The sequence below is a fragment of the Anopheles merus genome, chromosome 2L (assembly GCF_017562075.2).
Source record: "Anopheles merus strain MAF chromosome 2L, AmerM5.1, whole genome shotgun sequence".
NCBI lineage: Eukaryota > Metazoa > Arthropoda > Insecta > Diptera > Culicidae > Anopheles > Anopheles merus.
The window spans coordinates 53,303,690-53,327,914 of NC_054083.1; the positions used below are offsets into that span (position 1 = coordinate 53,303,690).

The 24,225-nt window shown below is 48.2% G+C and overlaps 3 protein-coding genes and 1 long non-coding RNA gene across 8 annotated transcripts in view; 2 read left to right on the forward strand and 2 right to left on the reverse strand.

Annotated features, from left to right (window-relative positions):
• The window catches only part of LOC121594746 (CLIP-associating protein), a 155,301-nt gene extending 133,160 nt beyond the window's left edge, over positions 1 to 22,141 (reverse strand). The window contains exons 1-3 of the transcript XR_006005022.1: positions 21,794 to 22,141; positions 20,911 to 21,728; positions 20,040 to 20,842 (exon numbers count right to left, since the gene is read on the reverse strand). The gene's annotated coding sequence lies outside the window, so the exon portion shown is untranslated. The remainder of the gene's footprint in view (positions 1 to 20,039; positions 20,843 to 20,910; positions 21,729 to 21,793) is intronic.
• LOC121594758 (proton-coupled amino acid transporter-like protein pathetic) lies at positions 145 to 20,001 on the forward strand. 5 transcript variants are annotated; one of them, XM_041918397.1, is made up of 6 exons: positions 145 to 426; positions 12,224 to 12,323; positions 12,432 to 12,502; positions 16,373 to 16,465; positions 16,534 to 17,346; positions 17,432 to 20,001. In XM_041918397.1, exons 2-6 carry the CDS (start codon positions 12,315 to 12,317, stop codon positions 17,838 to 17,840), a joined length of 1,395 nt encoding a protein of 464 aa, XP_041774331.1. In that variant the 5' UTR covers positions 145 to 426; positions 12,224 to 12,314; the 3' UTR covers positions 17,841 to 20,001. The 5 variants fall into 5 exon arrangements, with proteins under 5 accessions (XP_041774331.1, XP_041774332.1, XP_041774330.1 ...); XM_041918398.1 differs by lacking the exon at positions 145 to 426 and adding an exon at positions 6,111 to 6,282; XM_041918396.1 differs by lacking the exon at positions 145 to 426 and adding an exon at positions 6,593 to 6,743.
• LOC121594771 lies at positions 635 to 1,787 on the reverse strand. The gene is made up of 3 exons (XR_006005032.1): positions 1,708 to 1,787; positions 949 to 1,530; positions 635 to 671 (listed from the first exon to the last, which is right to left on the reverse strand). It is a non-coding gene; the product is annotated as an uncharacterized LOC121594771 (long non-coding RNA).
• Positions 22,142 to 22,888: 747 nt separating the features above from the next.
• LOC121593662 (60S ribosomal protein L7-like 1) lies at positions 22,889 to 23,889 on the forward strand. The gene has a single exon (XM_041916230.1). The coding sequence runs from the start codon at positions 22,998 to 23,000 to the stop codon at positions 23,766 to 23,768; it is 771 nt and encodes a 256-aa protein (XP_041772164.1). The 5' UTR covers positions 22,889 to 22,997; the 3' UTR covers positions 23,769 to 23,889.
• The last annotated feature ends 336 nt before the right edge of the window (positions 23,890 to 24,225 follow it).

Here is a 24,225-nt window from a genome sequence, read left to right on the forward strand (position 1 = left end):
AGTCCCAACTCCTACTATGACACAGAAAAATTAAAACAAAAAAAGTAACGGAAACAATTTCGAACATCGACCGCGTTTTTTTCGAAACATCCTCGAACGGTTTCGCGAGAGTTGCCTGTAATCTTTTTTTGGTGCTGTGCGGTGACCGATAGACACATTCAATCCGTACGGGAAAGTCGTGTTAGATTTTCGGTCGCATTTTCTACGCGAATCGTCACGCAAGTGCTGCATATGAAACCGTGATCAAGTGGCCAGCATGTTTTGGTGAACTGTTCGCATTAATGTGGTGTAAAAAGGTGCTAAAAAACGAAGCAAATTCTGCATGTTCCGGGTCCGTGTGGGTCGTGAATAGTGCTCTGCTGCAGCGACGGAGTGCATAACGTTGCTAGAAGAACAACAGCTAGAAGAATACACGATTCAGAGGAGGTAAGGATGGAGAGAAGAAAGAACAGGACCGAAAACAACGACGGCATGAATTATTAAATCATATATCGAAGGAGGCCGCGGTCCATGAAGCGGACGTTGGAGGGAATTTCGGGATCGCCTCTTGTCGTGGGCCGGCGGCTGAGATCGTGAAGAATACGACGAGTACCGGTTTTCGTTCTTTTGTTCTCTCGTTTTTTTTTTTTGTTGCGTGCATACGGAATACTCATTCGCCACGTGGTTGTAGACTGCCGGCGCCGGCGTACGAAAAAGAAGGGTTTAGAATACACGCCAGCCCAGCGGGAGAAAGTAAGAAAAGGATAAAACACACATTAGTGAGACAGTCTTCGAAACGGGAGAGTGAGAGTGCAAGTGAGAAAATTCTAACCGGGAGAGCAATGGAAGAGCGGCTGACTGACACACACACACACACTAAATTGTGCACCAAATGTACGAAAAACGTGCGTGCGCGCGTTTCCAACCCTCCCCCGGGCGCTTTTCGAGCCACTGTTGAATGAAACTCACCGTATCCGGGGAAAATGGAGTAATATAAGCTCAAAAAACGTTCAATTATTAAGCATGTTTGAAGCCCGAGAAAAGGAAGGGAAAGCAGAGGATCTACTTCATGGCTTGCTGTTCGTTTGCTCCAACGTTACTCACACACCACAACACCTGACGTAATGGTTTCCGCTTGCCTAGGAATAAGACAGAGCGCGTACACGCACTATACAGGCCGAAAATAGTTTCCGACCCGGGCTGGATTCCATTTCGTTCTTTTTCGCTATCGAGAAATAGATCTGCCTCTCTGGCTGTTCGTTCGTGTGTTCCGCTGGCTGGCGTAAATTTCGCCTCATGCGTGTCCGCCACGCCACGCCGGTGCGGTTATTAGCAGCTCCCCAAAGCATGGGGAACCGTCGGTGCTCTAGCCCACATTGCCCACACACAAAAAAAAAACCTCCTCCATGCTGCCGGCGTAAGGCTTCTCCTTCATTTTAGCCCGCTATGAGCCGCCAGAAACTGCGCGAAAGCGGATCGCGAAAACGCGGCTTCTTTCTGCCAGGCTTTTACCGCTCTGAGCCGCTGCTGCTACTTTTCGCTGATTTGCTGCTACTTTTCGGTTCGGTGGAAGCGGATAGGGGTGGAAACACAAAAAAACACACACTCAAAATGTACCAAACCGACGGATCGATACGAATAATCAGCTGAAGGGGGCAGCCGGAGAGTGGTTAGTGCAGTCCGAATGGAGCCTCCGTTTTTTTTATTCGCCCCAGGATTACTACTCACCCGTGGAAGAAGACTCGTGGGTGGTGGGTGTACCCTATCCTTCATGCTTTTCCCCAGGCACGCAAACACACCGCCGCCGGCTGTATGACGCAATTCAAGCAGAGGTGCGTAGCCAACGTTGACAGGAAAAATGGAAAACAAGGTCAGTGTCCAGTCCATTCAGCGGAAGCATCGCAGCGTTCGCCCTTAATTTGTTTGTCCCAGCAACAACCATCGCAGCAAGCGGTGCGCACACATAATCCAATACAAACTGTACATTGATGCTTGGCTTGGGTGTCTTTTTTAGGAGAGCAGCAGCGGTACGGGCAAAATGAAGAAGCGCACTTACAATGTGTAGCTGCATATTCCCACCCCATTGGCAGCGAGTGACCGTTATCACAATGAGGCAACACAGAATGAATCTGTAGCGAATGGAAAGAAGCCAATTTTTTCCACCCACCCCGAACAAGGTAACAGCCAGAAAACCGGCGAAACCGTTTTATTCAGAGAAAGAAAACCACCGCTATTTTCGATTGGTTCGGATCGTCTCCGTACACGCAGCCCATTTTCGCGGAGCTCAATCTTGCAATCAACAGCGTGTATACATATCCGTTCTGGGTGGCGTGGCAGCATTGGTTGATGCGGAATGAATTATATTTCCCCTCGTGCTGCTACCTTCTCATTGGCGCCAAATTTCCTCCGTTATTGCAATTTTACGGCACTGCATGGGGGTAGTAACAGAGAGAGACACACACATACACACTAAATTGCAAGTATGTTGTCCACAAATGGGGTGGAAAGCTGAGTCATCGTCATATGAAATGTGCAGTAAATGTGAAATATTTTCACCTGCTCAAGCCACACACAAGAAAACCCTAATAGTTTCCGATAGAAATTTGTATGTGTCAATCATGCTGCGATGCTTCTACATTTAGAATGATCATCTTCATCGAATCCCCTTTGCTAATGGCTCGGTATGACGAGACATACCTGCACCGATCGAAGACGAACATTCCTCTGCTCTTCCGAACGCACGTGCGTCGCCTTAATGGCAAACGCTTCTTCGAACAAATTCCACCCTCCGATAGCCGTACAACCGACCAAGGAACCGTTTCACCGTTCCCAAACGCGTGTCCCAAAGTGACCGAGTTCCGATTTGCTTGCCGAATTGCGTGTATGTGTGTGTCTGATGATTATTGTGTGTCTCTTCTGTAACGCCACTCGCGACTGATTTATTTTTGGCCCAGCCCTACCTCCCCCTCTGCCCCCCTCCCCTCTCCCCCCCATCCGCTGCAATGACATCGAAAAACGCATCTCCCCTTTTCTGGCTTAAAACAAACCGGCACGAGCGGCAAATTCTTCGCCCGTAATGCGCGCGTTGTATTAAATGAGCGAAATGCTTTTAAATCATCAAACAGATCTTTCTCGTTTTGGTTTGCCGTTTTGCTGCTACCCCGATACGTTGAATACTGATGACAAATCACATCCATTGGGGACGACGACTTTTCCTTTCGCTCAAGGGCGGCAACGGCTGTGCGAAGTGGTGGAGGGGTTTTATAAAGTTAGAAAATTAGCCTGATGCAATGATGATTCAGTGTTGGCGAAGAAAATGCACCAATGATACCCCGCTCTGGCCTCTCAACCCACCAGAAGCCGGTAGTACGTACGCCCGAAGAGAAGGAAAACCCAGCGAATGAGCTGAGAAGAAAGACCCTGGCGGCGAACTAGAATGTATCAGTGCAAGAGAGAAGGAGAGAGAGAGAGAGAGTTCATTCTGTTATGCTCACGAGTTTACTTCAAATTGAGCATAACGTCTCGGTCTAGGAGATACGGGAGAGCAGCCCTCCGCGGTGGTACATTACCTGCAGGTTTGTACCTCTGTCTAGCATGCCATGCTCTATGCAATGATTGCAGAAGACACACCATACAATAAGAAACTTGGAAAGGAAAAATGCAAACACACCACATTTCGGCACCGCGGTTTCTCTCGCATTCTACTCAGGGAAAAGAATGTTCTGCGTGTGTGTGTGTGTGTGTGTATGGCGTACCCATCCATTTGCATGGACGGCGAATCAGTGTACATTCACTGTTCAACTCTGCCGGGGGGCGCACTCCCTGTGTTTTCCAACGGCCACAGAGCCACGCACGCGATAAATCAAAGTGAAAGGAAGGAACTACTCGACTCAAGAGAGCATTTGCAAGAGATTTCGCCGATTTCTGCACAGGGGTGAGGTTCAAGGTTTGTGCGAGTGTATAAAACATTAACTCGGTCACCGAAAAACCGGTATTCCGTTCGAGTCTGTGATCGAAGCCGTTAGACGAAGCGTTAGAGAAGAAAAGGGGGCGCGCGCACGGACACAGAAAGACAAACCGTCGATCGCGCCCGGAGTGTAATAATCGATCTCGTTTTGTTGTGTGGTGAAAATACTAAGGTTTGTTTATCGATCGTGTCACACTCTGCGTGAGGATCACTGTGGGAGGTATGGGACAATGCGAACAAAAAAGTGTGATGTGTTATTAGTTTATTGATGGACAAGGTTTTATCGGTTACTCGAGCCCTTACACTAAATGCTGCGAGGAGGTTACAGTTTCCAACCTAGACTCAGCTCTGGGCCACAATAGGACCGATTATTGACAGCTTCGGGTAGCGCAGCATTTGTGGAATCAATTATCGAATGTCCCTCCCCTCCCCCACACGCAATGGGATGGGGATGCTTCACAGTGTCCCTCCCCACACAGGCCAACAAGGCAACAAGGGTACAACGCCAGAGCTTTGTATTGTTTGAATAGCAATTTTGTCTTGTCTCGTGACGGAACGGAAACAAACATCTCCCTATCACCAACACACCAACACACTCTTATATTCACTGTCCTTCTTCTGCTCTTTCAAGATCATAAAGATAGAATTGTATCTTAAAAAATATAGATCTACGCATATTTTGCAAACCACATTTCATTGTTAAGCAAATCGTTCCGCAAACGATGCTCTCTTCCCTCAGGCGAAGAAGAGGCTAAGGCCACACTCAATATAAAGAAAAAGGGCTGTGCTCTACTTCCTAGGCGTGACCTTTCTCCTGCCATTTCATTGTGATTTCCCTTGGTGATTTTGCACATGTTTACCATAACGCCATCCCCCCCCCTCCCCATCCCGCCCTTCACCCCATTCGTTAGCCGACGACGACGGAGGAAGCGTATTTAACTAGCGCCGTGACTTCGTGCTCAAACAAAACCCCCCATCTATTATAGTTCAAGTATCGATTCGATCACGCGGACCCTTCGAACGCGGCCCGAGAACGTTTACATTTCGCGCCAAAGTCAATCGCCAACGCGCGGACACAATCTCTCCTGCCTAGTCGCCATGGCAACTGGGCGTCTGAACGGGAAACTTGCACTCCTACCTACAGTAGCTGCCAACTGTGCACCTACACTCGTTCCCTCACTCTCATGCTCCGTCGCTCTCTCTCTTTCTCTCTTGTCTCAAACAATCAACAGCTTTGCTCCATTAGAGTTTTTATTTGCTTTTGCTTCACAACGCTCCTTCTTCTTCCTTCCTTCTTTATCGTAGCCACCAGTCTGTGTTCAATGTTCTAAGCACGCGTTCACTACTTATTCAAGCGAATCGTGCGTCTCGTACCCCACCCTTCGGCCTGTCTTTACCCCCGTACCCTCTATCACGGATGCTTAGAATCGATGGTTAATATTTTGCATTGCAAAGTGGAAGAATTGGCTTATTTGTTTAGGCGACTGCGGCTCTGCGCCCCTCCACCCGTTGTCGAGTGGGGGTGCTAGTGCTAAAGATGAAGTATCGCCTCGCTCCCCCCCCCCCTGTTAATGGTTGGGGATTACTCAATCGTACACGGAACGCCACATCAGGACACTGGGAATGACGTTTTGAAGTGTTTAATTTTAGCAAACAACGTTTGCGCTTGTTCTTCTTCCCGTGTCGATCAATACGCTTTCCGCTGGACCAATCAGCGTGGGTTGTAAACTCATTTCGGGAACCAGATGACGACACACCGACGAGGCACCAACTCCCCAAGGTGGCCTACGTAATTTCGATGACGTTGCACAATGCCACCGCGTAGGAAACGCATCGGATTAGGCGCGCTGAAACGCGTTCTGCAGTCCAGCGCGCTATTCCAGCCCTCAGCCATCCAACCCCTGCCGGTACATGATGTCGTTTTACGCTACGCCCTCTCTCTCTCTACGTTACACCGATAACGCTATCACCGATAAGAGGTCCCTCGTAGGTCCTTGGTCGGGGCGAGCGGGGGAAATAAATTCCGACCTTCCGACGCTGGTGTGGTTTTGGGTGTGGAGGGTGTGGTGGTGGCCGTTTCGTGGTGGCGTTTCCACACGATGATAACGTGTATTTTCGTTTCGCGCCTTATAAATACTACGGCTCCGACCGGATCATCACATAGCGCTAAACCTTCAAGTATTACAGCATTACAACAAATCCGGCTGCCAAAAAAAACCCTCCCTTCGTAGCCGTACATAGTAATCGGCTGTGGTCTGAAATTAGTTCTCAAGTAGTAACCCTTGGATATTGCATCATTCGGCAAAGAGTCGGCAACGTGTCGGAGACACCACGCGGTAAGCGACCCCGTCGAATGCGCCAAAAACTATCGTGTCGCAGGCGGCGGCGACGGGAGAGCCACACAGAACAATACCCAAAACAAGAGCAATGTGCTGGTGTGTTGGTCAGCGAGAGACAGAGCGAGAGAGAATCGAATAGAGAGGCGAGAGAGAGAGAGAGCAGTGGCTTTGAAATGTGTTGGCGCGTCAGCAAATAACCGCTAGACACTGTAGATAGACGGACTGAGGCATAGCGGGGAGGGGTTGGTGGTTAGTAGTAAGTATGTAAGTAGCAGCCGCATTCGGAAACACCGAGTCGAGTCGGTCCTCTCACAGTTCACCATTGCCTTGGGCATCAGTCAAGCTTTCAGTTATCGTTTGACAGTTGCCGTTAGAAGAGGTGCCTCTAGAAGTAGGTCGCGCCGCACACACTGCCGCACAACCGATTGAGAAGCACCGAATTTCACCTTCAAATCCTGGTAGGCACTTCCTTTCTTCGCTCCTTTATTGCAATAGCACCTTCCCTGTTCGGGCAACGGGTAACTAGAATTAAGGGTTTCTTCAGCGACGTTGTCAGTGTTGATCAGTGTTTGTGTGTTTTGTGTGAGCGGTTGGTGAAGAAAGTGGGGTGAAAGTTGTACAACGTTTTTTATTGGGGTGAAGAGAGTCCCCGTCGTGGTCGTAAGTGTTTCTCCGTAAAAGCAAAAGGTGAAGTGGAATTATTTACAGTAATTAGAACTTTGATAGAGACCCTCTCTCCGCGCTTACTGGTGCTCGTGAAGCGATGTGTAGTTTGTCGTACGTCGTTAACACGACATCGAGCTGTTGTTGGGAGGAGGTCGTTGGGAGCGGGAACGCATTAGAAAACGGCGGGCACGTGGCTTTGAAATCTAATATTCTTCAATACACAGTTGCGCTTCTATCGGGAAGGTTTGCTCCTACTCCCTTGCCACCAGTTCGAGTTCTATCCCTGCACCTCTTTCTTTCACTGCCGTACATTGAGGTTGTGCAGTGCTGTGTTTGCAGAACAGTACACGCCTGCTGTGTGCACGTTCTGGCTCATTACGCTTCGTTCCACAAAAAGGGAAGTACTCAATTATTTTGCCGCGCATCGGGTTACATCCACGTCGCCCTAATGCTTGGCTAATACACAAGTTAGACAACCTCACCTGGTAGAAACTTTTGCGCGGAAAAGCCCCCGGAGCTTCGCTAGAAGGCTTCCGTAACATCTTCCCAGCCTACTACGCCATTTGCAGTGGTACTTATCGCATTGTTCCCGAATAAAAACAGGTGTTGTTTGGCTGGACTGGTCGTGTTATCAAGCTACTACAGAGCAAGAATTTCAATGAGAAATTACGCTTACTACGATTATTGCTGCGGGAACAACACAGCTCAGCTGATAAGCCCAACAGTGGGGGTGGTGTGATCGCATTCGCTTCAAATGACAACATAAAAAGCTTTATGATGATGCTTCCAGAGGCAATCGGACGGGTCGTACAGAAGCTTTGTCGCTAATTTGTCGGTCGAATCTACCCAAAGGCGGTGCCGTAACGTGTCAAATGTGCTAAAAGTTAAATGCAAACAGTTTGCACCGACGCTCGAATCACTTTTAGCGCTTTTCGCGCGTGATTCCCTTTCATCCCTTTAATGTTCCGGTCGGCCTTGGCACAGAAAGGTAGCCCCCCCTGTGTGTCGGCCGATTCTTGGCCCATTTTCTGCTACGAACCCTCCCGGCCCGCCCGGCCCGCCCGGCACCACTGTCCTGGAACTTGTTGCTTCATCTGGTCGCCATCTGTGTTTGCCAAGAAGCGCAAGGGTAGAATAACGTCAGAGAGATTGCCGGCGGGAACAGGGCGAGCTTACCAGTGGGCTGGCTTACTCGCTCGAGCCTACCATAACCAGTTTCCCAGAAATCAACGGTTCAGCGGTTCGGCTGTTCTCTTGTGTGCCTTCTTCGAAACATTGGAATCCTCCTTCCTTTCCTTCCTTCCTTCGTTTTGGGTTTGCAGTTGTCCCTACAGTCAGCAAAATTTACAAGCCCCTGGCCTTATAAAAAAATAAACTTCTCAAAGTTTCCAATTTTCTCAGCATGAGGTTGATAATTTTTGTAACGCTCAACAAAAAGTGTCCATTTGGCCGTTATACGATAAACGCAAACAGGCACACACACACGCGCGCGCTTCCCTTGGGAGTTGAAAATGGTCATATTTGCATTCTACAATTGTTTTAGGTTTCACCACACCCCACTAACCGGGCAAGAGGGAAAATTTGTGCAAGCTTTGCTAGTTTTTCTGGACCCAACCAGGAGGTCGTCGTCTGGGTCAGTGGTCCGGGGGGTTGGTTCAGGGGAGGGGGGGGGAGGGCTACGAATGGAGTCGTATTTCACGCCGCGTGTTGTAGCGTTCCGATGAATTTCCCAAACACGAGTAGGTTGCATCAGAAAACTAGCTGCACACACAAACGATTTGATATGCATTGACCGACGACCACGTGGTGAAAACAATTCTAAACCATTTAGAGGTTATAACGAATAACCCCTACCCTAGCGAAGGGTTGAATAGAGGAAAATAATGATCCCAATTTTGAGCTCCCTACACATGTAATGGACATTTAAATGATGCACAACCATGAATATTATGCCTGTGACTGTTGAGAGCTTTCGATGGAAGGTTTCTGAGGCGTAACCAGTCGCCAGGAGATTGTGTTGGATCGATCAAAGCAACCCGTATTCTTTCTAGCACGCGCAAGATATTGCATAACGATCATCGCTTGCTCTGTGCAAGACGCTCGTAAATTCGTCTCCGAACTTCCGCAAGCTCTATACGACACACCGGACATTCCACAGGCCGGACATGCTTGAGGTGCATAAAGCGCCACCGTACAATGTTTGACAGTTGCGGCGTAACAGAATGTCTAAACGATCGTTAAAAAAAAAGACGATTACCCCGTGGCCGAGTGTCGACCGTGTTTTTACAACATCCCGCGCCCAGTGGAACGAAACACAAGCGAAAATCAACAAACCTCTAGTTCCGCCACAAACACCAGATTAAAAAATAATCAAACATACAAACGAAAGGCGGGAAAGCCGCCTTCCAAAGTCCGGCAAAAAAGTAAATAACCCTGGAGCGCGCAGGTGGCGCGCTTTTGATAGCCGTGAGAGGGCGTGGGGTAAGATGTAATGTAAATGCAACGTGATTCTCTCCCGGAAGTAGCCGTTCGAGTTCGAGTTCTGACTGTTGAAGGAATGAGCGAAATCAGCGACCAGTGTCTACGCAAAAAGGTCATCAAAAAGTGTCCAGTGTCCAGTGTTGGTCACTCTACTGTGGTGTGATTCGCCTTTCCCCATTCCATTCTATCGATCTGGAAACCGGAAGCGTGTTGGTAACGGGGCGAGATAGCGGCGCGAGTTCCTGCTCACAAAAACTGCAATTTTAAATCATCACAATCTGCTCACGTTAAACAAGATAACGATAACGTGGAAGCGCATCCACTTACATACAATATGTTATCGATTTTGAAAAGTATCACACTCTTGTTGCCACTTCCCATCGTTCGACAGCGCAATTGAATATTCAGAGCAGTGGAAGAAGTGATAACAGATACACCTCCTCGGCGATATAGCTGTAGAGGAGGAGTAGCTCTGATTGACAGGCCGCAATCTGCTGTGGACAGTGGAATATATTGGAACCTGGTAGTAATTGGATTCTTTGCTGACTCACGTCGCCGGTAAGGCTGTTTTAAGAGAGGGTACGTTCTATCGAAGAGGTTCTTTGCCTGTTCCTCCCGATCTTTCATCCTTAATCAACGCCTAGCGTGCCCTAGTATGGTGCCCTCTACTAGCGTGCGATAAGAGATGTTCAAAGAGATGGGGGCCTGCAGCTGTTGGCAAAACTGTTTTTGCCTACCGACACCCGCTGCTGTTGTTGTGGAGCGTGTTTGCGGTTTCCTTTCCCCACGAGTACGAGAGGACGAGGTTCGACCATTATCGATTGCCGTTAAATGTTTGTGACCGAGCATGTGAGGCATGTGTTATTGTGGAAATAGGAAAAAGAATCACACCCGCTTATCAGCTGCACGCGATCACACCGAAGCTGACCTCTCCGGGTACCCACCGCGCGTCGATTGTACGCAGTGGGCCGATTTTTAGAACTTCCCGATCGATAGCCAGCCAAATGGTGAGGTTTCTCACTGGGAATATCTTCCACACAAAAGTGACAAACGTGTTGAAAGCTTGTTCGGTCATTTCGGGTTTACGTTCGATTTCACTTTCATTCACCTTTCCGGAGGACTTGTTCCCTTCGTTCCTCCACACTGCTCAAGCGAGCCAGTATAAATAGAACCATTTTGACTACGAACAAAAATCAACCACCACCATCGATTTGGGAGGTAGTAGCAGGGGGGGGGGGGGGTGGTTATGCTGACGTCAATGGCTGGCAACAGATAGGGGTAGTATGGAAAACCATTTCAAGGTCTGTACACCAAAATAAAAAGGAAAACCCATCGAACATGATTGACGAATTTCGGTGCAAAACGTCGTCCGGCGGTCGTTGTCGTCGTTGTCGTCGTTTCTTATCTCTGCTGGTGGGTTCGATATGGCACCACCGGGTGATAGGGATGTGCAGAGAGGGAGAGTATGTGTCGGGCAACAGAGGTCTGACCGCTCTTGAACCATTAGCCAAAACCTAATCACGACGGGGTGGTTGGCTCTCGAGAGTCATTGTACTAGACGCAAAAACGCGAACGACGGCAAGTTGTCGCGGTCGGAGTAGAAAAGTAGTATTTTTAGTGCATGCTCCTCTTTAAAAATAATCCATAACAGTACTCAACGGGCGGATAAGTGGACCGGAACATGCCACCGTAACAACATCATACTGTCTGTTTGCACCTGACGACCCCAAAATGCGAAGGAGGTGTGTCCCCGCCAAGGTGGTCTCAGATGGCGAGGACAAGATTGAAAAACTTGTACGCAACTAGAATAACTCATTATTGCGTTATTGTGATGCTCCTGCAGGCTGCGCACATTGCATCTTTCTGAGAGCTGCATTTAGTTCCATTAAAGCATTCCACTATCATCCAGAATCAGAATCAAAAGCTCCCGCGATCGAAATGAGTGCTTTGCTTTCGATAAAACACTGCTACAATCAATCCCGGGTCGGGTCGAGGGGGCCAAGCCAAACGGGAAGGAGAGGTGGTTAGTTAGGTCTGAAATCGATTTGACCGTGATTGTTTCGCTTGATAGTACTGCGGCCGCCTGACAAGCGATATAAATATTCATCACGCTATCAGCGCGCGCCTAACAATTGGAGCCCGCGCGTTGGCGTCTAATGGTGTAGAGTTTTGGAGTTTGGTGGCAAGGCCACGTTCGGGTTCGTTCAATCGACCTGCGGGCAAATGAATGAAGCAGACGAGCCTCCACACATTGTGGTGGGTCTGTGTGTTTCTTTTCCCTTTTTCCAACGGAGGAATTAGGCAAGACCTTCCCGTTTTTCTTCTTATGCTTGGCAAGATCGTACCTAAATTGATCAGTAATCAGTCTAACCGCCTTAGAACGATGCCGGCGGATGGCATAATTTGTGTCCAATTGATGTGTGGTGCCGTGTCGACATTCTATCAAGAAGCGGGTGAGGACATTCAATTACTGTCTACTTTCACGCTGCGATGTCTGTGAAAGTGCCCGTGTGGTTGATGGTCTATTCTGACGGGAATCCAGTCCTGTCTGTGTCCATTAGCCATACATACGTTACGATCCATTCAAGTCGTGTGCACTATTATAGACGATCGATTAAAGCTAAACTAGGAAGCTAGCAGGCCATGCGATTGGCATTAATTGATGTGAAGATCAATAGGAAGGGAAGGGGACAGTCATTGCAGCAAATCGATCACATAGCATGCATGGAATTCGTCTATTCTGTACAACTCAAGTATTGATCGTTTTGTGTCTCTTCTTCTCTATTTCCAGCACTAATCCCACACTTCATACACTGCACTAGAGGCATACAAAGGGGCCTGGGTTTTAAAAACCGCGTCCACGTAGAAACAACGACGCCAAAATGGTGAACGTAAGTATTGTGACACTGTGAAGTGGCCAGAGTCCCCCTCCTATGCGATGATGCCTAGAGCACTAACCTAATCTCCCCCTTCTTCTTTTACTGCTACCCTCGACGCAGGAATACACGGGACCACCTCCGCAGGAAATGGAAACTTTCCTGCCCCAGGACGGAAAGAACGGAGCCACTGTGTAAGTTCAACCATAGGGATGATATAGAATTTCAGTGAGGACCACCAGGGTTTACTCTGTCTGGTCCGCTGAGTGTGACATTCTCATGTACTTGAAATGTAGTGCGAGTTGAAGTTGCCCAGATGGTTCAGCAGCTATTTCCGCTCAACTTGATCACTGGATTAAGGAAGCGATCGGATGTCGGGGATGCTATTTCGTAGCGTGGAATTTCGTCTGAAATGTTCAGCAAAACTTCAAAGATGTTCACCACACGACCCAACGCAACAGGTGTCCAGTCCATCGCCATTCTCGCGCGAGCCTTTAGATAATCGGCTTTAACTCCTCACATGAAATGATAACTCAAAACGAAATGGCAAAAAAAAGAAACCTTTTAATATTTTGTAATCATGCTACGGTAATATTTTAAATTCCTGCACGATACATTGGGATGGGATCTTCCCATTCTTTGAATGTATAGAAAATTGCATACATAAAAACACTTTCACTATGGGCAGGCATAAATCATCTAAATTTATGTCGCACACTCCGTGGTCCGTGGTGGAGGGAACGCACACGGCTTGTATTTTTGAATAAATAATTTCGTCCTTCCTTCTTTTCCACCGCAGAAAATCCCTACCTTTTCTGGGACCAAAGAAGATTAAGGTTGTGCAACACTGTTGGATTGTTAAATTGTTGCAAATTCGGAACGTTTCATGTCCTTCATGCCCCAGAACGAGAGAACGAGTTGGAGTTCATTAAAAACAGCGCTACTATATAAGTAATTCGCTACCGAACTTGGTCACGCCAATGTCCTGTGTATGTGTGTGCTGCACCCCCTAAAATGGACTAATGATAATTGATTGCGGGAACATCCCGATTGGGGAATGTACTTTTCGATTCACCCTCGGCATACGCCCGTTTGCCTGACGCTTCTCATCCGCTCAGTCCACTGTCCAAAGGGAACTGACAGTTTTGCGTATTCGCAATTCGCTGCGGGAAGCTGTTGAGATTCGATGCTTCATAATCCTCCGATCTTCTTCCAACCTCTCTGGAGGGCGTTTATCGGTTGGTACACGCATTTTGTACCACACCAAGCAAACCTCATTTTCGAACCCATTTTAAGGTGAAACCACCGTGCGTCTGGCAGCCGAAAGACCACGAGGCATACAGCAAGAAACAAATAAAACGCCTCAAAACAGCATACCAATGCGATCTTTACGGTGGTTATACTCGGAGGTCCCTTCTGAAGTTGCTGCTCCTGCACGCCACCAGCGTACGTGATTGGCCCATCTTGGTCGTCCTGGGGAAGAAAAACTCCACCACACCATCATGTTTCATCTTGAGTTCGTCTTCCCTACACCGAGACCTTTGGCTTTCTTCTTGTCCTCTTTTTCCTCTGCCTTTCATTCCATCTCTCCCTCTCTCGCTCGTATTTACAACAATTTTCTTTTAGGCCAATTTTCTGAACCTCCTTCTTCCGCTCTTCTGATGCACTCGACAAGGAAAAATTTGATAATGAACAAATCGATATTTCGAACAGGATATTGGATTGGGGGGATGCGGGGGGGGGGGAGCAAGAAACTCCACGGGGACGAACGTACAGCACCATGCACCACGCTCTCCCTTGAGTTTGCGCGAATGAAAAGAGAACCATAAGAAACTGGGTGTAGAGAAGGAATAACTCATCATTTTCTTTTGCACAACAGCGTTCCATGTATGGGGGAACTTCCGGAGGGTAGGTTTGAGGGGGAATAAATTAATTCGAGGTCTGAAATCAACTTGAAAAAGGATGCAAAGGGTCAAAAGACGGAGGGAAAACGAAACAGCGTACAATCAAGAGTCACGAGAAATGACATTTCGATGTGCAATGGGGATGTGTGCAGTTAAGCGCATAACCTCAGCGCAGCGACCTCAATTGCAGTGACAATTGTATTTTGCAACAAATTTTTAACTCTCTAAAGTAATGCTTAGTAGTAACAGGTTGTACATAAAGTCAAAACAAAACGATCGATTTTAATGAGCCATAGAAAACGAACCTGTCGTAACCTGTGACATCAAGAGTAAGGGACACTCGCATTCATTTCTAATCACGACACCTGTTTATGATTATTATTCCCGTTTATGGTGCGTTTTCTTCTATGCCCATACACGCGCGATCACTTCCCGCGTACGCGTACGCGATCGATCGATCGATCGATTATGTGTTGGTGCGCATTTGTTACGCCTGCTGCGACGCTGAGTGCGATTCAGCGATGCATCAAGAACGTTGCAAAACGCGACTTGCCCATCAAAAATGCATGCAAAACAGTGCTGATTTGTATGTGCAGAAAGAAAAGTATACCACCACCACCACCACCACTGTCATGCCTTTGTGCGCACTCCTCCTCGTCTAGAGAAAGGGGCAGAAAACCCATGCTACGATGGACGGAGGGAAATGCAACCACTAATAAGAGGGCTTGTGTGTTGCAGCGGAGGCATAAAGCAATCGATGTCGCTGTCGCTTTACAGTTTATTTTTTGTCTTTGCGCCTGACCAGTGTAAAGAGCGTCTCCCCCTGCGCGTGTACCGTGGCAAGGAAGAAACGGTTTTGTGCATTGTTCGCATTTCAGACCATCCGGCTTCGGAGTAGGGATGCAATTTTCAGATCTGAGAGGGAAAATCTGAGTGACTGGTGGCGAAGGGGGGGGGGGTCCAATGGGATGTGTCGAGCAGGAGGAGGTAAGGTACTCCTCCTCTCGGGTAGTTAATAACAGCTCCGAAAAGGTAAACCGATGGTTAAACACCACCGTGCTGTACAAGGGATGCGGGGAAAAGTTCGAAAGACATCACTTCAGCGCATGTTCGTCTCTGTCGCTCCCTGTTTGTGGTGGTTTCTGTTGAGACGCAGCCGAAAATTATCCTCCCGTGTTCCCTCCCTCTCTACCCCCGCTGCTATGTTCTGTCTTGGAGTGCAAAAACCCACCAAAAAAAAAACAGAACGCGGGGCAGAAAAATGTTATCATGCCATGCATACAGGGAGGGGGATGGAGAGCATGTCCACCAGCCAAACCCTTGAGCTTGAGGTCCATTCCCTCACCATGGGCCCTGCTCACTGGAAAGAGGGAGGGAGGGTTGGAGGTTTAATTTTTGCTGCACCAACCGCCAACTGCAACCTGCCAGGCGCACACCACACAAGAGCCAACGACCAGGACCAAAAGACTTTGCTGTGGTCAGTATGCTAACGGTCGTCCACCGAGCAGGAGGCTTCTTTCGGTAGCTCACCAAAAGCGATAGAGACCCTTTGGAAAGCTACACTTGGACGTCCCACTTTTGTTCAACGCTTTTTTGTGTGTTTGTGTTTATGTTAAGAAGTTTTCAATGTTTTATTATGTTTTTTTGTGACTAAGGTCACACCGTGTTTGGTGTTTTAAATGAGCGAATTTGAAGCGTGTGCAAAGTCTCAAAACATTCCAAACTCCCGTTGGTTGCCACCTGTAGTGTGTGCCGTGTGGTGTGTGTGTTGGCAAGTGAACGAGATCGTGTAAAGCTCTCCGTCCCACAAACGCTCCACGCGGTTGCGAAGCAACGCCTCAGCAGCAACATGGCGTCGTCAAACAACAATAATAACAATGAGGAAAAAATGGATATGGATATAAGGTGCATAATAGCGCATGGTAGAGAAAAAGGGGCAACATGGTGGAGAGATTCTTGGCTTCCTTTAGCAGGCTCTGGCGGACATTGGGTGATGCAACAGTTCCGCAAGCAGTGTCAGACAGTTTAGGCACACATCCATTCTGATTTCTTGCATAGAGCCATCATTAAATAAATGTTAAATTTAAGTAAAATTACATAATTATTTTTAACCCCGCGCTAATATGCCCCCTGCCTTTTGTTCATTTCTATCCCCTACAGATACAAGTTTACTCCCGCCAAATCCGATGTGGAGGCCAATGGTACAATACAGTTCGATCCGTTTAAAGAGCGGAAATTAGAACATCCTACAACGTGAGTGTACAGCAACTAGTTCGTCATTCGTTTCGCCATTTTCTAATTTTCTCGCTCTCTTCGTACAGTGATGGCGAAACGTTAACGCATTTGCTGAAGGCATCGCTCGGTACGGGCATCCTGGCGATGCCGGTTGCGTTCACCTACGCCGGGTTGGCCGGCGGTATCCTGGCTACCGTCTTCACCGCCTTCATCTGCACCCACTGCGCTTACGTGCTGGTCAAGTGTGGCCACACGCTCTACCGACGCACCCACCGAACGGCGATGAGCTTCTCCGAGATTGCCGAGGTCGCGTTCGAGAATGGACCGGAATGGGGCCGCCGGTGGGGCATGCCCACGTCCTACTGCATCCGCTACGGCCTGTTCATCACGTACTTCGGTACCTGCGCCGTCTATACCGTCATCATCGCGACCAACTTCCAGCAGGTGATCGAGTACTACTACGGCAGCCCGCTGAATCTGCGGGTCATGATCGCGCTGCTGCTCGTGCCGCTGATCCTGCTGTCGTGGATCCCGAACCTGAAGTACCTCGCACCGGTCTCGATGGTGGCGAACGTGTTTATGGGCGTGGGATTGGGCATCACTTTCTACTATCTGGTCACCGATATGCCACCGGTCAACGATCGGCCGCTCTTCCTGCCCGTCATGCAGTGGCCGGCGTTCTTCGCGATCGTCATCTTTGCGATGGAGGCCATCGGTGTGGTGATGCCGCTGGAAAATCAGATGAAGACGCCCCAGAACTTTATCGGCCTTTGCGGTGTGCTGAACCAGGGTATGGCCGGTGTGACGCTGATCTACATCCTGCTCGGTTTCCTCGGCTACGTCAAGTACGGTGATGAGGCACAGGGATCAATTACCCTCAATCTGCCGATCGAAGAGATGTAAGTGTGTGCGTGTGTGCGGAGATCGGATAATAAGTCTATGTGAGCAATGAGTGAATGATGTTCCCCGTTTCGTTTCGTTTAGCCCCGCTCAAGCTGTGAAGATTCTGATCGCCCTGGCAGTGTACTGCACATTCGGACTGCAGTTCTACGTGTGTCTCGATATTGGCTGGGTCGCCATCAAGGATCGCTTCACCAAGCGCCCGAAGCTGGTTGAGTACGTGATGCGCACCATCCTCGTCACCGCAGCCGTCCTGCTGGCCGTTGCCGTCCCGACCATCGGTCCGTTCATTGGTCTGATCGGTGCGTTCTGCTTCTCGATCCTCGGCCTGCTGATCCCGATCGTCATCGAGATGGTCACGTACTGGGAGGAAGGATTCGGCCCCGGCAACTGGATCGTGTGGAAGAACGTGGTCGTGTTTGTCTTCGGTATCATCGCGCTCGTGTTTGGCTCCAAGAGCTCCATCCAGGACATTCTTGCCCTATACGCTTAGGTCTGCAGCACCTTTGGGTTGTGGCGAGTTGTGGAGAAGGCGAGAGTTACGGCAAATGGTTTGAGTTGGCAAAGCACACACACACACGCGCGTGCGCGCATATACAAAAACACACCCATGCAAAGCAATCACGCCGCCAACCAGTACGGAACTACAGAGAAATTGCTGACTGAGAAACAAACTGCCTTTCGTTTGCTTTCCCACCAAACGCAGCTACCTTTCTCCATTTATTCTGCTATTTAGATTTCTTTTCGATTTCAGTGCACGACTTTTGTGCATCGGCGCCAAGCGCCAGTCTGTGTAAGGAGGGGGAAGTGTTATTCCCCGTCCAGACGTGTGTGTGTATGTAGTTTAGGACAGAACAAAACTATTGTGCTAATTGTTTGGAAACACCAGGTTGGGACAGTCCGATCGTTAGCAAAAAGGACCAGATGCTCTTAGGGGGCGTGATGATGACCTTCCCGAGCCTTTGCTACCAAGCTGACCCTTATCGTTAACACACACACATACACAAGTGCCTCAAATAGTAGAGCAAACAATTGATATTGTGTAGAAGTAGCAACAACAACAACAACAACAACAAACAGACACGCATCGTAACGCAACAAACGATATTGTTTTATCTACAACAGGGTTTTTGGACACATTGTTGGGCAGCAGCAGTAGCAGCAGCAGTACTAGTAGTAGTAGTAGCAGTAGTAGTGCGTTAGGGATTTTCCGCGTTTCTGGTGTACGTGTTTTTTTCCATCACACATTGTTTTTGGTACTGTAGCGATGGAAGTTAACAAAAACAGCATTTTGGACACGTTGTTGAAGTTTTGGAACGTAGCAGCAGCAGCAGCACCAGCACCCGCTCTCAGGGATGATATGATGAGTGAGCATTTCAGAGCCCAGATATACAAAATCTCGCAAAACAAAACAATGCTGTGCGTAACAACAACCACAACGACGAAATACGGCAGGTCGGTGGCGCATCGTTTGTCGCTCGACAAAATGTTTCAACCGTTTGTTTTTTTCCCCAACGCTGCCATGTGTTGCTTTTATCAACATCATTATGTTGTTGCTTTTTCTTTTCGTTTTTTTTTTTTGTCTGTTGAATAAGGCCACCAAATCCGTTCCCTGCATGCGCCTGCGATTACCGACAACCCAACAGGGCGGGGTAAAAGGAAGAAACAAAATTAACAAATCAGCTCCCAAATGATTGGTGTAATCAAGTTTTTTTGTCTCGTGTTTCGAGATTTTGTTGTAAATCCTCTCACTTACGGCCAGTTGCGCGTCAACGATTCTTTTTATAAAAGATACGGTTTCAATGGTAATCCAACACACATGCACCGAGAATTGTAGTGCAGAAGAGAGAGAGAGAGAGAGAGAGAGAGAGAGAGAGAGAGAGAGAGAGCGAGAGAGCGCGCTTGTCCTTAGATAGGACAGAGTAAGATGGTTTAGTAAGGCACCTTAGGTGAGACCGATTGGACGGGTGGACGGACGGACTCTGCACCTGATTTTGTTACAGATTCAACAAAGAAACGCAATGTTCCACAAAATTATCTCCCTAAAATGGACACGTCTCTGGGACAATCATTCGGCAAACGTTGCACGTAAATGCGCGCACTATATCGTAAGACAATTTCCACTTGCACGCAAACAGGCAAACGCTACCGTATTAAGACGCTCAAATTCAGTAATCGGTTGCGTTACACATTACACTTGATCGTTCCCGTGGTACAGTACCATTCATTCATTTTCTTCTGTTTGTTTGTTTGTTTGTTTTCTTTTCTCCTTCCCATTCCTATAATTATTGTCCCTACTATGTAATCATGTTTTTTCTCATTGGCCCGCATTAGTGAAATAAGTGCAATACAGTCTGAACTCGCTGAGTTGAACTTCGATTGTCCGCCAACAGTTGAACGATTGGTGCTTTTTAATGTTCCCTGCGTGCGTGCTTTATAGTTGCCCAGTCAGCCAACTGTCGAACAACCAAACGCAACTAGAGCAACTAGAAAGCGTTCAACTAGAAGCGTTCCGACTGTATTCTTCGAATTAAGAGGTGTACGAAAATTTGGCCCGCTCGTGAGCGCCTGACTGGCTACAGCCTAAGACTTACATTGATTGTAATACCGCATGTAAGAGTGAATGAAAAAATAAATAAACAAGTAAAGCGTAACATTTACTACAACAAAGAATGAAGCGTGCATCACTTACCTGACACTATCCGCTGTGCGCTGTGCAGCTTCGTGGTCGTGCGCCACGACGTTGTGCAAACGACGACGAACTTCTTTCGAGAAATGAGTGTAAGCGTGCAAACTACATTTCTTCTCGCTCTTGCGAGATCGCTTTTCATTGCAATTATATAGGACAACTCTTCCAGCCAAAAAAACATACGAATCGAGCTTAACACATGCATACTGAAGGTAACATATAAGCATTACTTTAGGCGTTAGTTTCACTGTCTGCGTGATGCACTTTCTCGCTTTAAAAGGATGTAAACAGTTTCAAAATAAGCATTAGCTTTAAAAAAAACCCAACAATTTCAAAACATAAACTTCTGCATGAGCCGCTCTAAGCGAAACCTTCGCTCGGTTCAACTTGCACTTTGCACTTATCCCTGAATATCTTCTTGCGTTGCTTTTTTTACACACAATTTTGCCTTGTAGGAAGCATCACCACCGTATACCGCCCCTCCTTAATCCTGGAACCGCTTCATAGAGGATATGACATCCTCTCGGTCGAAATCTCGCAAGTCTTCCAGATTGTCCGAGTCCTGTTCGATGGCCTCCAGCTTCTGGTGCTTGAAGCGTAGCTCAAACACCTGCGTGATCGCTTCCCGGAAGCACAGGAAGTTGTAATCGATCACACCCTGCCGGGAGAAGCTTTCCTCCCGGATGATGCACACCAGGGCGAGGAATTTGTTCACCTCCCTCAGGTACAGCACCGTGCTGTTGTTCATTTTGATAATGCTCGAGCTCTGGTTATCGAACGCCGGCACATCCGGATTGTCCCGGGAGCTGCAAGCGAAGGGCAAGGGGGTTTAAACAGTGACATAGAGCGCTCCGATCGAATGCCCCTAACTTACCCATAGATGCAGGAAAGATCAATTACCACATCAATCATGTCGCAGCACAGCTCGTAGCTTTGCATGTCCACCGGCGTTGCGTCGGTTGCGATATAGATCTTCGACACCACATCGAACAGAAATGCCTTTTCGATGCCCGAATTGTGGATGAACAGATTCAACAGATTCTCGAGTGCCGCCAGCTGGGGAATTAACTTTTGCACCACCTTCGAGAACGCCTCAAAGATCGAATGATCGTAGATCGAGGTGAGGTGAAAGTTCAGATGGACACCCTCCAGCCCGGCATCGAGCAGGTCGTCCGTCGCCCGCGAGTGTATGTCCCGCTGCGACTCCATCTTAAAGTCATCGCTCACCCCGTCCACCTTGTGGATGAACACCTCAAACTTGATGCGCGGATTGACCTTGTACGCCTTGGTGACGGTTTGGTTCAGCTTCGTCAGTGCCTCGACGTAATCGTCCTGCGCATCGATTACGAACACGAGCGCCCCGCAGCCGCCGAAAATCATGTCCGAGTCGAACGTCGGATCGAAGAAATCTATCTGCCCGGGAAAGTCCCAGATCTGGAACTGCACAAAGCTGTTGTTGTTGATGTCGTCCTTGACGATTTTGTTCGTCGACTCGAGGAAAAGCGTTTCGTTCGGGGACATCTTGTGGAAGACCACCTTCTGGATGGAGCTCTTGCCGGAGCGCCGGAGCCCCATCAGCAGTATTCGAGGCTTATCATCCGAAACCCGGTTCCCGTCACTCTCATGCTCAAAGTCCCCGTACCCAAAGTCCTTCGGAAACGATCCCACCTGTTCTTCCTCATCCTGGTAGCTCTGCAATGGGAATCGATCGTCCGTCGGTTAATTAACGAAAAGGAAATTTGTATTTCATGACTTACCATTTTCTAGCACAGTAGTGTAAGAAGGAATCTGATATTATTTACACAACAAACAGACACAATTCATTAAACCAACACAACACCAATTACGTCGCGAATCCGTACGATCGCCCCCAAGAGTTTTGTCCTTTTTCACTGTCGTTTTTTAGGTTTAAACACTAAACCTTTAAATAACCATCAAATAAAAACAAAATTAACAAGCATTCACAAACGATTTACTTCACAGAACATTTGGTTTTACGAGGATTTATGCGATATTTGTTCTATTGTTTCTTTCTTATCACTGTGTTTTGATTTTGTTGCGCTGTCTAATCTGTCCCGTGCCCGGACAACATGGCGAGGGTTTTTGACGTTCAAAAGTCGCTGCTTCTCGCTCATTTTCTCTACCCGCCCTTTACTTGCCCCCTCCCCCCCCCCTCCCTTTTCCCATTACACTTCGAACGCATCAGCCACCTTTATCCATATCCCTTTCGTTGTGTTGGAGACAATTTACGCGCATCACATATCGAGGTGTGTAGGTTCTCGCTCGTTGAATCATGGCATCTCTTTTTCGCACAATCAGACGAAAATGTAAATAAACTAAGTGGTTTAATGAGCATAAGTTTGTTTATTTTTTTACATGAAAAATAACCGGCTTTGCTCGATTCCCTCAGCGTCAAGGTCATCAGCAAATGAAGACTGCATATAAAAGGCCACCACCGGATCAGCTGATAAGATAGCGTAAAATGTTCGTGCAAGTGAGACGACGGAACGAAGATGTAAATATGGCACACACACTTAAAATTTAGGATCCCTGGGGGACAATGAGGAGGGAGCAAAAAAAGAGTGATGACATTTTTTTTATAAACATTTAATTCTGTCCACCAGCACAGTCCACCAACCAGCACACGAGCTTTTTTCCTGGCTGCCAACTTGAACCCTCAAAACCCCCTCTCAAAGACTTTCAACAACGCTCGCCAACGTACGAAATGCCCTCGCTTTTGGAGCGCTGCCGAGCTCGCAAAACCCGGGTTTTGGTCGGTTTGGCGGGTGCAGATTTTTCCGTTTACGAGGTGAGGTTTGAAACTTGTCAGAAATGCCACTGTCACTTGTCGGATGATTTGTTTTGATCGATCCGCCTTCATTGTTTGTGTGCTGAAGCCGAAACCACGTGGAAAGCAAGCCGCTGCGTTGTTTTGTGCCGAAAACCGTGAAAAAATCAACCATGGAACAGTACGCCGTACCCAACAAACTCCCATCGGTGGAGGTGAACGTGCTTTCGCACTGGAAAGGACGCCTGCGGCGATTGGCTCAGCGCACGGAACCGCACGCGCAGCCCAAGAAGAAGCGTACCTCCTTCCGAAAGGTAATCTCGTTCGTGTCCAATGCCCGTCTCGCGGAGCGTGATGCGAAACGCATCAAGCGCAACTTCCTGAAGCACGGCGTAGTGCCGAGACGTACGACCGAGTACAAAGCAAACCAGCTGGTGCTAGTGCTGCGCCACCGTGGCAAGAAGCTAATCCCCAACAAGGAGGTGATGAAGACGTTCGTCCGGCTGGGCTTACAGCACCAGCGCTCGGCTACACTGCACCGCCTGACGCCGGAGATCATCGCACAGCTGAAGGTGGTGGAACCGTTTGTCATCTGGGGCTATCCCAACATCAGCGTCGTCCGGGAGCTGCTCTACAAGTACGTCCGACTGCGCTGCCGCCAGACCGGCGTCGAATCGAAGAAGCCTGTGCCGCTGACGTCGAACAAGCAGGTAGAGGATCTGTTCGGCTCGATCGGTATGCTGTGCGTGGATGATTTGGTGCACGAAATCATGACTGTGGGGCCGCACTTTGATGCCATCCGGGAAACGCTGCGAAGTTTCATGCTGAAAGACCCCGCCGGTGGATGGAAAAACCCACAGCACAAGGGAAAGCTGCGATCGATCGGTGGAGAGGCCGGTTTCCGGGGTGACGCTATTAATGATCTGTTCCGGAAAATCCTTTAATGGAAAAAAGCAAAGGATTTAGACTGGTATCGTATTATTAATAGGGGAATCGTACAATTTTGGGGAAACTGAGCGATGTATGGGAGTCACAAAACTGAAATAAAAGATGTGTTTATACATACCACTGCGTTGTATGATCAATCGGATGTTTGTTCAGAATGAGGTTGAGTTATTTACAGCTTCCAATTTGATCTGTGATAGGACGTGTGTGTGAACAATTCAATAACAGTTCCTGCTCAGTGACCGTGTCCGAATAAACAATCCGAACAATGGCTCTTTCCACTTCATATTCAAATATTCCTTTTTTTTTAGGGCAGTCACATTGTTCGTCCGTGATTAGCTTTTTATGCTGCTAACTCCCTATATATAGCCCCACATACAAAATCAAACCAGCACAACCACTTGGGAATACCGCTGAACCGCTGCGCTTAATACCAAATTTTCCAGCAACATGTTC

Coding starts and splice junctions, on each gene's coding strand:
- LOC121593662 (XM_041916230.1), top strand. CDS start 22,998: ATGGAACAGTACGCCGTACCCAACAAACTCCCATCGGTGGAGGTGAAC.
- LOC121594758 (XM_041918397.1), top strand. Junction 12,503..16,372: donor GGAAAGAACGGAGCCACTGT/GTAAGTTCAACC, acceptor TATCCCCTACAG/ATACAAGTTTACTCCCGCCA. Junction 17,347..17,431: donor AATCTGCCGATCGAAGAGAT/GTAAGTGTGTGC, acceptor CGTTTCGTTTAG/CCCCGCTCAAGCTGTGAAGA.